At 36.1% G+C, this 13244-nt stretch overlaps 1 protein-coding gene across 2 annotated transcripts in view; it reads right to left on the bottom strand.

Annotated features, from left to right (window-relative positions):
- Window positions 1-13244, bottom strand: part of MFSD14B (major facilitator superfamily domain containing 14B) — a 128447-nt gene that overhangs the window by 68775 nt on the left and 46428 nt on the right. Inside the window, exons 1-2 of one of the 2 annotated variants that reach the window (XM_057720526.1) lie at window positions 12365-12452; window positions 10847-10934 (exon numbers count right to left, since the gene is read on the bottom strand). In XM_057720526.1, the coding sequence (XP_057576509.1) occupies window positions 10847-10897 (51 nt within the window). In that variant the 5' untranslated portion in view covers window positions 10898-10934; window positions 12365-12452. Of the gene's footprint in view, window positions 1-10846; window positions 10935-12364; window positions 12461-13244 lie in introns of those variants that run through there. The other variant, XM_057720525.1, reaches the window with a different exon arrangement.

A 13244-nucleotide genomic window follows, 5' to 3' on the forward strand; every position in this document is an offset into this window, starting at 1 on the left:
CAAGGGGAGAAGTGGGGGGAGAGGGGGTGGGATGAATTGGGAGACTGAGATTGACATATATACACTAACATGTATAAAATAGGTAACTAATGAGAACCTACTGTATAGCACAGAGAACTCTATTCAATGTTCTGTGGTGACCTAAATGGGAAGGAAATCCAAAAAAGAGGGGATATATGTATACGTATTGCTGATTCACTTTGCTGTACAGCAGAAACTAACACAACATTGTAAAGCAACTATATTCCAATAAAAATTAATTAAAAAAAATAAAAACACACACACACACAAAAACCCAAAACAAATAACAGAGATGTTGTGTACAGCATACTGCTTACAGTTAGTAATGCCACACTGCATATTTGAAAGCTGCTAAGTGGGTATATCTTTTTTTTTTTTTTTAAATAAGTTTATTTACTTGCTGTGTTGGGTGTTTGTTGCTGTGCATGGGCTTTCTCTACTTGCAGAGAGTGGGGGCTACTCTTCATTGTGGTGCATGGGGTTCTCAATGCAGTGGCTTCTCCTGTTGTGGAGCATGGGCTCTAGGTGTGCGGACTCAGTAGTTATGGCTCACGGGCTTAGTTGCTCCTTGGCATGTGGGATCTTCCCGGACCAGGGATCGAACCTGTGTCCCCTGCATTGGCAGGTGGATTCTAAACCACTGTGCCACCAGGGAAGTCCCTAAGTGGGTATATCTTAAAATTAAGTTCTCATCACACACATACAAAATTTGTTAACTATGTACAGGAGATGGAAGTTAACTAGATTTACTGTGGTGATCATTTTGCAGTATATATGAACATCAAATCATTATGTTGTAAACCTGAAACTAATGTTATACGTCAATTAGACCTCAATGAAAAAAAAAAGAAAACATATTATGAACATTTTGCCAATAAAGCAGACTCTTATACATTTAGTAAAAAAATTCTTTGAAAAACACAACTCACCAAAACAGACACTAGAAGAAATATAGTCACATCTCATTATTAAATGGTATTAAAAATCTTTGCTAAAATAAACGAAAGAACAAAAAACTTCATCCTCAGCAAATTCTTCCAAAACTTTAAAGAAGAAATAACAGCAATCTCACTCAAATTTTCCCAGAGAATGAGGAGATCCTTTCCAAATTAATTTTAATAAGGCCAACAAAACCTTACTACTAAAACATAATGAGGACATTACAAGAAATTTACACTCCAATCTCTATTGTGACCATAGAAGCAAAGACACAAACAAAACACTAGTAAATCATATCCAGTGATATTTTTAAAAATTAAACATTTCTCACAATATTTGAGGGGAATTTATGACAAGAATACAAGAGTGGCTTAATACTCAAAAATCAACATAACTGACCACATTACCAGAATAAAGGGGAAAATCTAATTATTATCTGGTTATATGCAGAAATTTCATTGGATAAAATTTTACAGCCATTCATGACAACAATAAGCAAAATAGGAACAGAGGGGAATATCCTTTCTCTGATAAAGAGTGCCTATAAAAACAATCTACAGCAAACATCATACTTAGTCATCAATTTCAGATTGCCTTCCACCAGAGATCATTTATGAGATAAGGAAACTTGCTATGACTGCTTCTATTCAACTTTGTACTGTTACAAGAGACATGGAAGGACACTACATAATCAATTCAAGAAGATATAAAAACTGTAAATATCTATGCACCCACATAGGAGCACCTCAATACATAAGGCAAATGCTAACAGCAATAAAAAGGGAAATCAATAGTAACACAACAGTAGAAGACTTTAACACCCCACTTTCACCAATGGACAGATCATCCAAACATAAAATAAATAAGAAAACACAAGCTTTAAATGAGACATTAGACCATCTTGAGTTAATTGATATTTATAGGACATTCCATCCAAAAAGGACAGAATACACTTTCTTCTCAAGTGCACACAGAACATTCTCCAGGACTGAACACATCGTGGGGTAAAAGTCAAGCCTCAGTAAATTCAAAAAAATTGAAATCGTATCAAGCATCTTCTCTGACTACAACACCATAAGACTAGATAGGAATTACAGGAAAAAAACTGTAAAAAATATAAACACGAGGAGGCTAAACAATACGCTATTAAACAACCCAGAAGTCACTGCAGAAATCAAAGAGGAAATCCAAAAATATCTAGAAACAAATGACAATGAAAACATGACAACCCAAAACCTATAAGATGCAGCAAAAGGAGTTCTATGAGGGAAGTTTATAGCAATAAAATCCTACCTCAAGAAACAAGAAAAATATCGAATAAACAAGCTAACCTTACACCTAAAACAATCAGAGAAAGAACAAAAAAAACCCCAAAGTGAGCAGAAGGAAAGAAATCATAAACATCAGATCAGAAATAAATGAAAAAGAAAGGAAGGAAACAATAGCAAAGATCAATGAAACTAAAAGCTGGTTCTTTGAGAAGACAGAGAAAATTGATAAACCATTAGTCAGACTCATCAGAAGAAAAAAGGCAAAAGACGCAAAGCAACAGAATTAGAAATGAAAAAGGAATACGGGGATATGTGTATAAAAACAGATGATTGAACCTGGTGTACCCCCCCAAAAAAATTTAAAAAAATAAAAAAATAAATGAAAAAGGAGAAGTAACAATGAACACTGCAGAAATACAAAAGATCATGAGAGACTACTACAAGCACTATAGGCAAATAAATTAGGAAACGTGGAAGAAATGAATTCTTAGAAAAGTACAATCTTCCAAGACTGCACCAGGAAGAAATAGAAATTATGAACAGACCAATCACAAGTAATGAAATTAAGACTGTGATTAAAAATCTCCAACAAACAAAAGCCCAGGACCAGATGGCTTCACAGGCGATTTTCTATCAAACATTTAGAGAAGGGCTAACACCTAACCTTCTCAAACTCTTCCAAAATAAAGCAGAAGGAGGAACACTCCCAAACTCATTCTACAAGGCCACCATTACCCTGATACCAAAACCAGGCAAAGATGTCACAAAAAAAGAAAATTACAGACCAATATCACAGATGAATATAGATGTAAAAATCCTCAACAAAGTGCCAGCTAACAGAATCCAACAGCACATTAAAAAGATCATCCACCATGATCAAGTGGGGTTTATCCCTGCAATGCAAGGATTCTTAAATATGTGCTAATCAATCATATTAACAGACTGAAAGATAAAAACCATATGATCATCTCAATAGATGCAGAGAAAGCTTTTGACAAAGTTCAACATTCATTTATGATAAACACTCTCCAGAAAGTGGGCAGAGAAGAAAGTTACTTCAACATGATAAAAGCCATATATGACAAACCAACAGCCAACATCATTCTAAATGGTGAAAAACTGAATGCATTCCCTCTAAGAACAGGAACAAGACAAAGATGCCCACTCTCACCATTATTATTCAACATAGTTTTGGAAGTTTTAGCCACAGCAATCAGAGAAGAAAATGAAATAAAAGGAATCCCAACTGGAAATGAAGAAGTAAAAGAGTCACTCTTTGCAGATGACATGGTACACATAGAAAACCCTAAAGATGCTACCAGAAAACTGCTAGCACTAATTGATGAATTTAGTAAAGTAGCAGGATACAAAATTAATGCACAGAAATCTCTTGCATTTCTATACACTAACAACAAAAGAGCAGAAAGAGATATTAAGGAAACACTCCAACTCACTGATGCAACAAAAAGAATAAAATACCTAGGAATAAACCTGCCTGAGGAGGCAAAAGATCTGTATGCAGAAAACTATAAGACACTGATGAAAGAAATCAAAGATGATACAAACAGAGAGACATACCATGTTCTTGGATTGGAAGAATCAACATTGTGAAAATGATGATTCTACCCAAAGCAATTTACACATTCAGCACAATCCCTATCAAATTACCAATGGCATTTTTCACAGAACTAGAACAAGAAATTTTAAGATTTGTATGGAAATGCAAAAGACCCCGAATAGCCAAAGCAATCTTGAGAAGGAAAGATGGAGCTGGAGGAATCAGTCTCCCTAACTTTAAACTATACTACAAGGTGGCATTGATCAAGACAGTATGGTACTGGTACAGAAACAGAAACACAGATCAATGGAACAGAATAGAGAGCCCAGAGAGAAATCCACGCACATATAGGCACCTTATCTTTGACAAAGGAGGCAAGAATATACAATGGAAAAAAGAAAGCCTCTTCAATAAGTAGTGCTGGGAAAATTGGGCAGCTACATCTAAAAGAATGAAATTAGAACACTTCCTGACACCATATACAAAAATAAATTCAAAATGGATTAAAGACCTACAGGTAAGTCCAGACGCTATAAAACTCTTAAGAGGAAAACACAGGCAGCACACTCTATGACATACATCAAAGTAAGATTCTTTTTGACCCACCTCCTAGAATAACGGAAATAAAATCAAGAATAAACAAATGGGACCTAATAAAACTGAAAAGCTTTTGCACAGCAAAAGAAACCATAAACAAGACAAGAAGACAACCCTCAGAATGGGAGAAAACACTTGCCTACGAAGCAACTGACAAAGGATTAACCTCCAAAATATACAAGCAGCTTATGCAGCTGAATACCAAAAAAGCAAATAACCCAACGGGTGGAAGACCTAAATAGACACTTCTCCAAAGAAGGCATGCAGATGGTTAACAAACCCATGAAAAGATGCTCAACATCACTAAATCATTAGAGAAATGCAAGTCAAAGCTACAATGAGGTACCATCTCACACTGGTCAGAATGGCCATTATCAAAAAAACTAGAAACAATAAATGCTGGAGAGGGTGTGAAGAAAAGGGAACCCTCCTGCACTGTTGGTTGGAATGTGAGTTGGTACAGCCACTGTGGAAAACAGTTTGGAGGTTCCTTAAAAAACTAAAAATGGAAGTACCATATGACCCAGCAATCCCACTCCTGGGCATATACCTGAGAAAACCATAATCCAAAAAGAAACATGTATCATACTGTTCATTGCAGCGCTATTTACAATAGCCAGGACATGGAATCATCCTAAATGCCCATCAACAGATGAATGGATAAAGAAGATGTGGCACATATATACAATGGAATATTACTCAGCCATAAAAAGGAATGAAATTGAACTATATGTCATGAGGTGGATAGACCTAGAGTCTGTCATACAGAGTGAAGTAAGCCAGAAAGAGAAAAACAAATACCATATGCTAACTCATATATAGAGAATCTAAAAAAAATGGTACTAATGAACCCAGTGACAGGGCAAGCATAAAGACACAGATGTAGAGAATGGACTTGAGGAAACAGGGTGGGGTGGGGGGGCAGGCAAAGGGGAAGGTGGGACGAAGCGAGAGAGTAGCACTGACATATATACACCACCAAATATAATATAGATAGCTCGTGGGAAGTTCCTCTATAACATAGAGAGAGAAACTTGATAATGGATGATGACTTAGAGGGCAAGGATAGGGAGGCTGGGGATATGGGGATATATGTATAAATACAGCTGATTCACTTTGGTGTACCTCAAAAATTGGCACAACAGTGTAAAGCAACTATATTCCAATAAAAAGCTGTAAAAAAAAAACAAAAAACAAACATTGTACTGGATGCCATAATCAATGCAACAAAGAAAGAAAATAAAATAAAAAGGATTGGAATGAGTTAAAAACTGTCATTATTCACAAAAGATATGAATGTGTAGAAAACCTATGGATAAACCATAAGGATTAATAAGTGAATATAGCAAAGTTACTAGACAAAAGGTCAAGACCCAGAAGCAAACTGTTTTATGTACCATCAACCAACAAATAGAAAATTAAACCTTTAAAACCACATTATTTATAATAGCATCAATACCCAAATACTCAGGAATAAACAGCGAAAAATTCATTCACTGACAAATGTAAAACATTATTCAGAGAAAGTTCTAAAGACTGGATAAAAGCAGAATATACCACATAGATCAGAAGACTCAATAGTGTAAATATGTCAGTTCTCCCTCAATTAATCTACAGTAATGCAATTACAATCAAAATTCCCAGCAAGTAATACTGTGAATATTGAAAAGCTGATTACAAAATGTATATGGCTATAGAAAAGACCTACAGTAGCCAAGGCACTCTTGAAACAGAAGTTACATAAGATATCAAAATACTGCTATAGAAATCCACACAGCATAGTACAATACAAAGAAAGATACTGCTACAGAAGTTACATAACATATTAAGATACTGCTACAGAAATCCACACAGCATACATAAATACAATACAAAGCCTAGAAATAAATCCACATGAATATGACTGCCTGCTTTAGGACAAAGCTGACACAGCCAGTGGGAAAAGAAACATTTTTTAAATAAATGATGCTGGTTCAACTATACATTAATATGAACCAAAATGAATCTTGACCCCTATCAAATACAATGATTCTTTTTCTAGATGTATGGTAGATCTATGTGTGAAAAATAAACCAATAAAGCTTTGGGGAAGAAGCAAATTTCTTAAACAAGATTTTAAGAAAGCAACTAAACATAAGAAAACATCAGTAACTATGTAAAGATTATGAACTTCTATTCATCAAAGACTATTAAGAGTGAAAAGGCAATTCAAAAGGAGGGGAAAAAAGACACCATCAATAAATACATGTGTGTTCAAAAACACACAGACATACGTACATGTAAAAAAAGAACTTGTATCCAGAATATAAAGAAATGCTACAAATATTAAGGACAGACAACCCAATTATTTACAATGGGTGAAACATTTGAGCTGACACTTCACAAAGATATTCACATAGCAAATAAATATACATAAAGGGGATTAACTTTATTGATCATTAGGAAGGTGCAAATTAAGCCCACACTGTACCCATCAGAATAACTAGATGAAATACCAACTGTGGGTGAAGATGTACAGCCTGGCTTGTTGGAGGTGCATTGATTCAACCACTCTGGAAAACTTTTGGCAGTATATACCCAAATTGAACAAAACCCTACAATTTTACTCCTAGGTATATATTACAAGAAACAAGAAAAAAAATGTATACATATTCACCAAAAGGCATATATAAAAAACATCACAAAAGCAACAGTTTAATAGGCAAATACAGGAAACCCAAATGTCCATCAACAATAGAATGGATTTCAGTGGTATGTAAAAATGATTCAAAGGACTCAGAAAGTGTTATACTCACAGTTACAATTACAGCAAAAGGATATAGTTCAGAACTGCAAACTCACTACTCTCACCTGAAGTTCAGTAGCTTAATAAATAAATGCTTCTCAGTTTGTTACGTGCCTTTGGTTGAATTCCAGAGCACGGAAATGGTTGTTTTTGACTGTTCTGTCCACCTTTATTAGGACATCAAAAGTCAAAAGGCTGACAGTAACTTTTAGGGGAAAAAAAATGAACTTTGCCTCCAAGATCTGTGAAACATTATCAAGTGTAATGAGAGTCCCAAAAGGAAAGGAGAGAAAGGGCAACAAAAATATTTGAAAAACTAATGGCCCAAAACGTCCCCAATTTTTTTTCATAAATTTATTCATTTATTTTATTTATTTATTGGCTGTGTTAGGTCTTCGTTGCTGCACACGGGCTTTCTCTAGCTGCTGTGAGCAGGGGCTACTCTTCACTGTGGTGCGTGGGTTCCTCATTGTAGTGGCTTCTCTTGTTGTGGAGCCCGGCCCTAGGCATGTGGGCTTCAATAGTTGTGGCTCACGGGCTCTAGAGCACAGGCTCAATAGTTGTGGCACACGGGCTTAGTTGCTCTGTGGCATGTGGAATCTTCCTGGAGCAGGGCTGGAACCCGTGTCTCCCGCTTTGGCAGGCGGATTCTTAACCACTGCGCCACCTAGGAAGTCCAGAACTTCCCAAATTTGATAAAAAAAAATATTAATCTACAGACCCCAGAAGCTAAACAAACTCCAAGTAAAAGTAATACAAAAAGGGAATTCCCTGGCTGTGCAGTGGTTAGCGCTCTGAGCTTTCACTGCCAAGGGTAAAGGTTCAATCCCTGGTCAGAAACTAAGATCCCACAAACTGCGGGACATGCTCCCCCACTTCCCCCCTGCAAATCAAAAAGAAAAAACAAAAAAAGATCCGCACCTAGACACATTATAGTATAGTTAAATGGTTGAAAGACAAAGAGAAAATCTTTAAAGCAGCAAGAAAAAGGAAATGAATTACCACTTATAGCAGGGACTGACAAACTTACTCCATAAAGGAATATACAGGACCCACAGTAAATATGTTAGGCAAGATGGTCTGTGCTGGAACTACTCAACTCTGCCATTGTAGAACAAAAGTTGTCACATTCAATGGGCATTGCTGTGGTCCAACAAAATTTTACGTTTGAATTTCATATAATTTTCATGTGTTACCAAATACCTTCTTCTGATATTATCTAAGCATTTAAGAATGTAAAAAACATTCTTAGTGCACAGACCACATAAAACCAGGCATGGGCCAGATAAGGCCTATGGGCCAGTCTGCAGACCCCCTGACATCAAGAGAATAACAATACTTACTAACAGCTGCCTTCCCATCAGATACAATGGACACCAGACAATATAATGATGTATTAAAAGGGCTTAAAACTCTATACAAAACCATAATGCACACTAAATATTTTATACACCAAATTTTAAGACAGAGACCCCAGCAACAGTTACCTTGTATTTCTATGACAACTCTTCTTATAATTGAATTAATTAGGTAAGTTGGAAATCAGCATTGTTTTTTTTATTTCAAACAATCACAAGTTTATAGACATAAAAGCATGCAACAGATTACAACATACAACACACAATAATAGGACAGAAATAAATGCCAAACAAAGGTCACTGTGTCTGATTAGCTAATACTCATTATATCATAACAATCAGCTGTGTAAAAGAACAAAGATTTAACATACTGTCATCAGATATTATAGACAATTTTAGTGAATGCTACTTATTTTAATAATTATATGACACATAAGAGGGTGGGTTCTGGGTACTTTACTCAAAACAGCATTAGGAAACTGTCAAAACCATAAAATGAGACTGCAACATCTTATGAACCCAGAAAGCAAACAGTGTCCATGTGACTATAGTTAGAACTTACTTCCTTTTCATGTGGAGAGCAAATCATGCCTCAAAGTGCCTGTGTATTATGCCAAAAATGCCCAACAAACAGCCCTCTCCATTCCCTCCACCTCAACTTCCAAGAGGAAACGCTGATTAAAGCAAAGGAAGCAGAAGCACTGGACTGTGGAGCAAATGAGGGGCTGATGAGATAGAATACGTTTGTTAAATGAACACATATTTTGAGAGTAAGTAAGAAGGGACAGGAAAACTGATTGTGGCAGGAAACTGTTTCAAGAGCATTTGTTGGATTATTAGGTCACCACACAGAGAGAAGATGGGGGTAGCAGGGAATATTGAGTCCTTGAATCTCTAACCAGGATTCCATGAAGGGGAGCTTACAAAAGAAAACCTGCAAATTGCGAAAACAAAATTCTTCACTCACATGAACTAATATTAAGTACATCTTTATTGAAATAAGTGCTCTATTTAAATATATGAAGACTTTTAAGTAAATTTAATCAGATTATTTTATTTACATTAAAATGAAATCAGCACACATTTTGACTAGAGGGTAGAATATCAGGCAGGGATGTTAAGACAAGAGAGGGGTCATTTTTACGTACGAACAACTAGTAGTACTAGTAGAAGGTTAAATAAGGCCACTATGTAAGGACATCTTTGCACTTTTGCTTCAGTGTATTAGGAGTGGAGACCTTTCTGATGGTGCTTAACTAACAAATTAAAGTTATAATCTAGGACATGGCCACATGAGACAGGCAACACATCTCACAGAGAAAATGACTAAGAAGAAGTAAATTGTTCTATACTACTTCAAACAGAGGGTCTTAATGAATGCTACCAGGATGCAGAGATAGTCAAATTGGACAAAATATGAATATGCATATGCTGTTCTATATCTCCAAATCCTGCTCTCAAGACTGTTTTTCTTGCTTTGGATACAGGACAGAGTGCTGTCCATTAGCTACAGCAAGGGGGAAAAAACGAGAACACACATGAACCATCATCCTTAAGTTACACCAAGGTGGGTGATAGAATCGAGTTTCCAAGAACTGGAAATTGGATAATAGTAAACCCAAGCATAAAGGAAGAGAATAACAAACTCCAGCTGTCACAAAATAAACCCTATATTTGTCCCTTCCTTATCAAACAACCTAACATTATCACTTCTCTGTCCAACCAGAAAAGGCAGAGAGTGGAGGGTATATGCCAGAGAAAATCTTTCTTTTCAAGAGGAGGAATAAAGCAGTCTCCCCACATCAAAAAAGAAACAGAGTTATCTGTGGCATAAAGTCTGGGGGAGATAGGAAAGTAAATGATATTTAGCTTAATTTAGCAACACCAAGAGTTTAGACAAAGAATAAGCACATCTACTAACTCTGCAACACTTCCTCTATGACATTGTAGAGTGATGCTAGCAACTCTGTACTCCTCACATAAATGTTCATTTTAACCAAATCTTTGCAAGCAACACAACTGCTCAGAAACTGCAAAGAGGCAGTAGAGCAGCATTTTAGCTGGCTTCTAAGATTGCATTCCAGCCAGGGTCTAACAGGGACACAGAAACCATAAGAAAATTATCTGCTCTGGGAAGTAGGAAGGTGCTTTAGTTCCTGGGGCATATTAATCAATTAATTAAATTTAAAAGGGATCTTATAATCTGGTCTAGGATCAAAAAAGCCCAAGGATTTTAACTGTCCAGAAGGAGGTTTCAGAATTTCTTACAGGGTATCAAAAACACTAAGGTATTCTTCATTTCAATTTGAATTCTTACCAAATAAAGAATGATTACAGGATTACTTCTACATTGAGCAGCTGGTTGCATCAGAAAACTACTATTTTGAAACTCTTAACTTTGCAACCTAAAGAAATTGTGGGGAAAAAAAATCAGAGAATTAGGGCCAAAAATTAAAAAATAATTAAAAATTATTATTATAACACAGTTTGTTAAAATGAGTGGCCTGGTGTGTCTATATTTATACTAAAAATATGTCTTGGAGAAGCAGTCACTGGAGGATGCATATGTGTGTGCCTGCAACACATACATTTGTCAAAGAAAATACACATTGAGCATCAACTCTGTCCCAGGCAGCTCTAGGCACTAGGACACAGTGATGAACATGGCAGGCAGATCTCATGAGACTTAAAATGGGGACCACTTCTCCCCCATTAACTAGTGACCAACTACCTTCAGCAGTAAAGCATTATGAAGAAAAAGGCAATACAATGAAAAAGAATAAAACAGAGGATTAAAAACACAGGCAGTTTTTAATCTGACTGTTCCATGCAAGATATAATCTGAAATGTGCCAAAAGAATTAAAAAACTTTAATAAGTGTATAGCAAAGCCATACTTAAGGTGAACAGCCAGCCTCTAAAGTTCTCTATTTTCTAAACCTAATTTAGGAACAAAGTTTATCTGAATCCAAAGGGATTCTCTGGTAAAGCAAAATGGTGACTGGGATGGGTTAACCAACAATGATTTTTAAAAAACAATTTAGGACTTCCTAGGTGGCGCAGTGGTAAAGAATCCGCCTGCCAATGCAGGGGACGTGGGTTCGAGCCCTGCCCTGGAAAGATTCCACATACCACGGAGCAACTAAGCCCATGCACCTAAAAAATAAATAAGTAAATAAATAAATAAAAATAAAAAACAATTTAAGACAACTGAACTGTAAGGCCAATTAAAAAATACTTTTATTAAAACTAAGTGTTAAGTAGTTACTAGGCACCTAAAATCTGCACCCTAATTTTTTCTTCAGCATCTCCCTTCCCTCTAACCACACTACATATCAAACATCCATGTCCTTGCTAAGAAATTCAATGGTCTCCCTAAAGAAACGCTGTAGGGCAGCTACCAAAAATGGAAATTGGGACATTCTTACATTCATCACTGTCACTATTACACAGTACTTACCAATTTCCTATTACTATGTTCTAAGTCAAAGGCCATTATACCATACAAAGTAAGTTACAAACCTCAACAAAGCTTTGCAATTATTTCCTCTAGGACTTCTTAAAGATTTTCCTAAATATGCAGACTGTAGTTTATTCACAGCACTCCTAAGATTTTGGTTCAATGGGAGCAGCCCTGCTACCCAGGAATATTTAATAAGCGAGTATTTTGTTGCAGGTGGTCCACAGTCTACACAGTGGAAACAACCCAAAGGTAAACAGTCTTAAATTATTGTCAAGAGCTACTCTCAAACACTACCTAGAAATATAGCTCTGGGGACATATACTTAAGAATGTCTCTATTCTTATAAATGAGTACCTAGTTCAGCAATACTTACAGTTAACATTGGAGTTGTCAGTAGGCCCCATGCAAAGAATTCAAGGAAGATGACAACAGCTGCATGGTATACACTTGGTCGGCCAAAGCCTTGTAGCTAAAAAAGGAAGAAAATTATTATGAAAAATAGTAAACAGCTATAAAAAAACCCATTATTCTAAAATGGTACCTCACACATACACACACACACAAACTGTATAAAATAAACTTAGGACCTATCTATATTATTTAAGATAAGACTTCATTCTGTGGTATTCCTGATTTCATTTTCCCTAATCCCGGAAGGTGCCAAGATTATAAACTTTCTACTTGTCACATCAATGCAAATCACTGTAACTTTGGTAGAAAATCAACTGGATCTTAAAGAGACAGGGGTTCCAGGAGCTAAATACTCTGTCTGAACACACTAATTATGTGTTCCTTAGCAATCTGGCCTAAGTGTGAAATGTCCCTTGCTACATGAGAGAGGTAGCCAGGGGGTCATATGCTCAAGAGCTTCAGGGGCAGCACAGGTGATTTCAAATGATAGGAGGTGGGGGAAGAACAATAAGGACTAGGTCAAATCTGAAAACACACTTTGATTCCTCAAGGTATTAAAATCCAGCTTTCTGTTTCTGTTTTGTTTTAAAACTGTACCTATTCTGCTAGTTTTCTGCAGTTTATAACTTCTGGAGATAAAAGCTAAAAGTCCACTCAATTTAATGTTCTTTGACTCTGTGACAATGGTTATTACAAGATCAAGTGCTTTACTAGCATTTTGTAACAACTGGAAGTGATACTTACAAAAGACTTTGTAAAATCCCCATTATTCTTAAGCTTTTATTTTTAAGACTTCAATAGGTAAAAGCACATCTGCATGGTTTAATTAGAATCTAATCATG

This window comes from Hippopotamus amphibius, chromosome 2 (assembly GCF_030028045.1).
Source record: "Hippopotamus amphibius kiboko isolate mHipAmp2 chromosome 2, mHipAmp2.hap2, whole genome shotgun sequence".
Lineage (NCBI taxonomy): Eukaryota > Metazoa > Chordata > Mammalia > Artiodactyla > Hippopotamidae > Hippopotamus > Hippopotamus amphibius.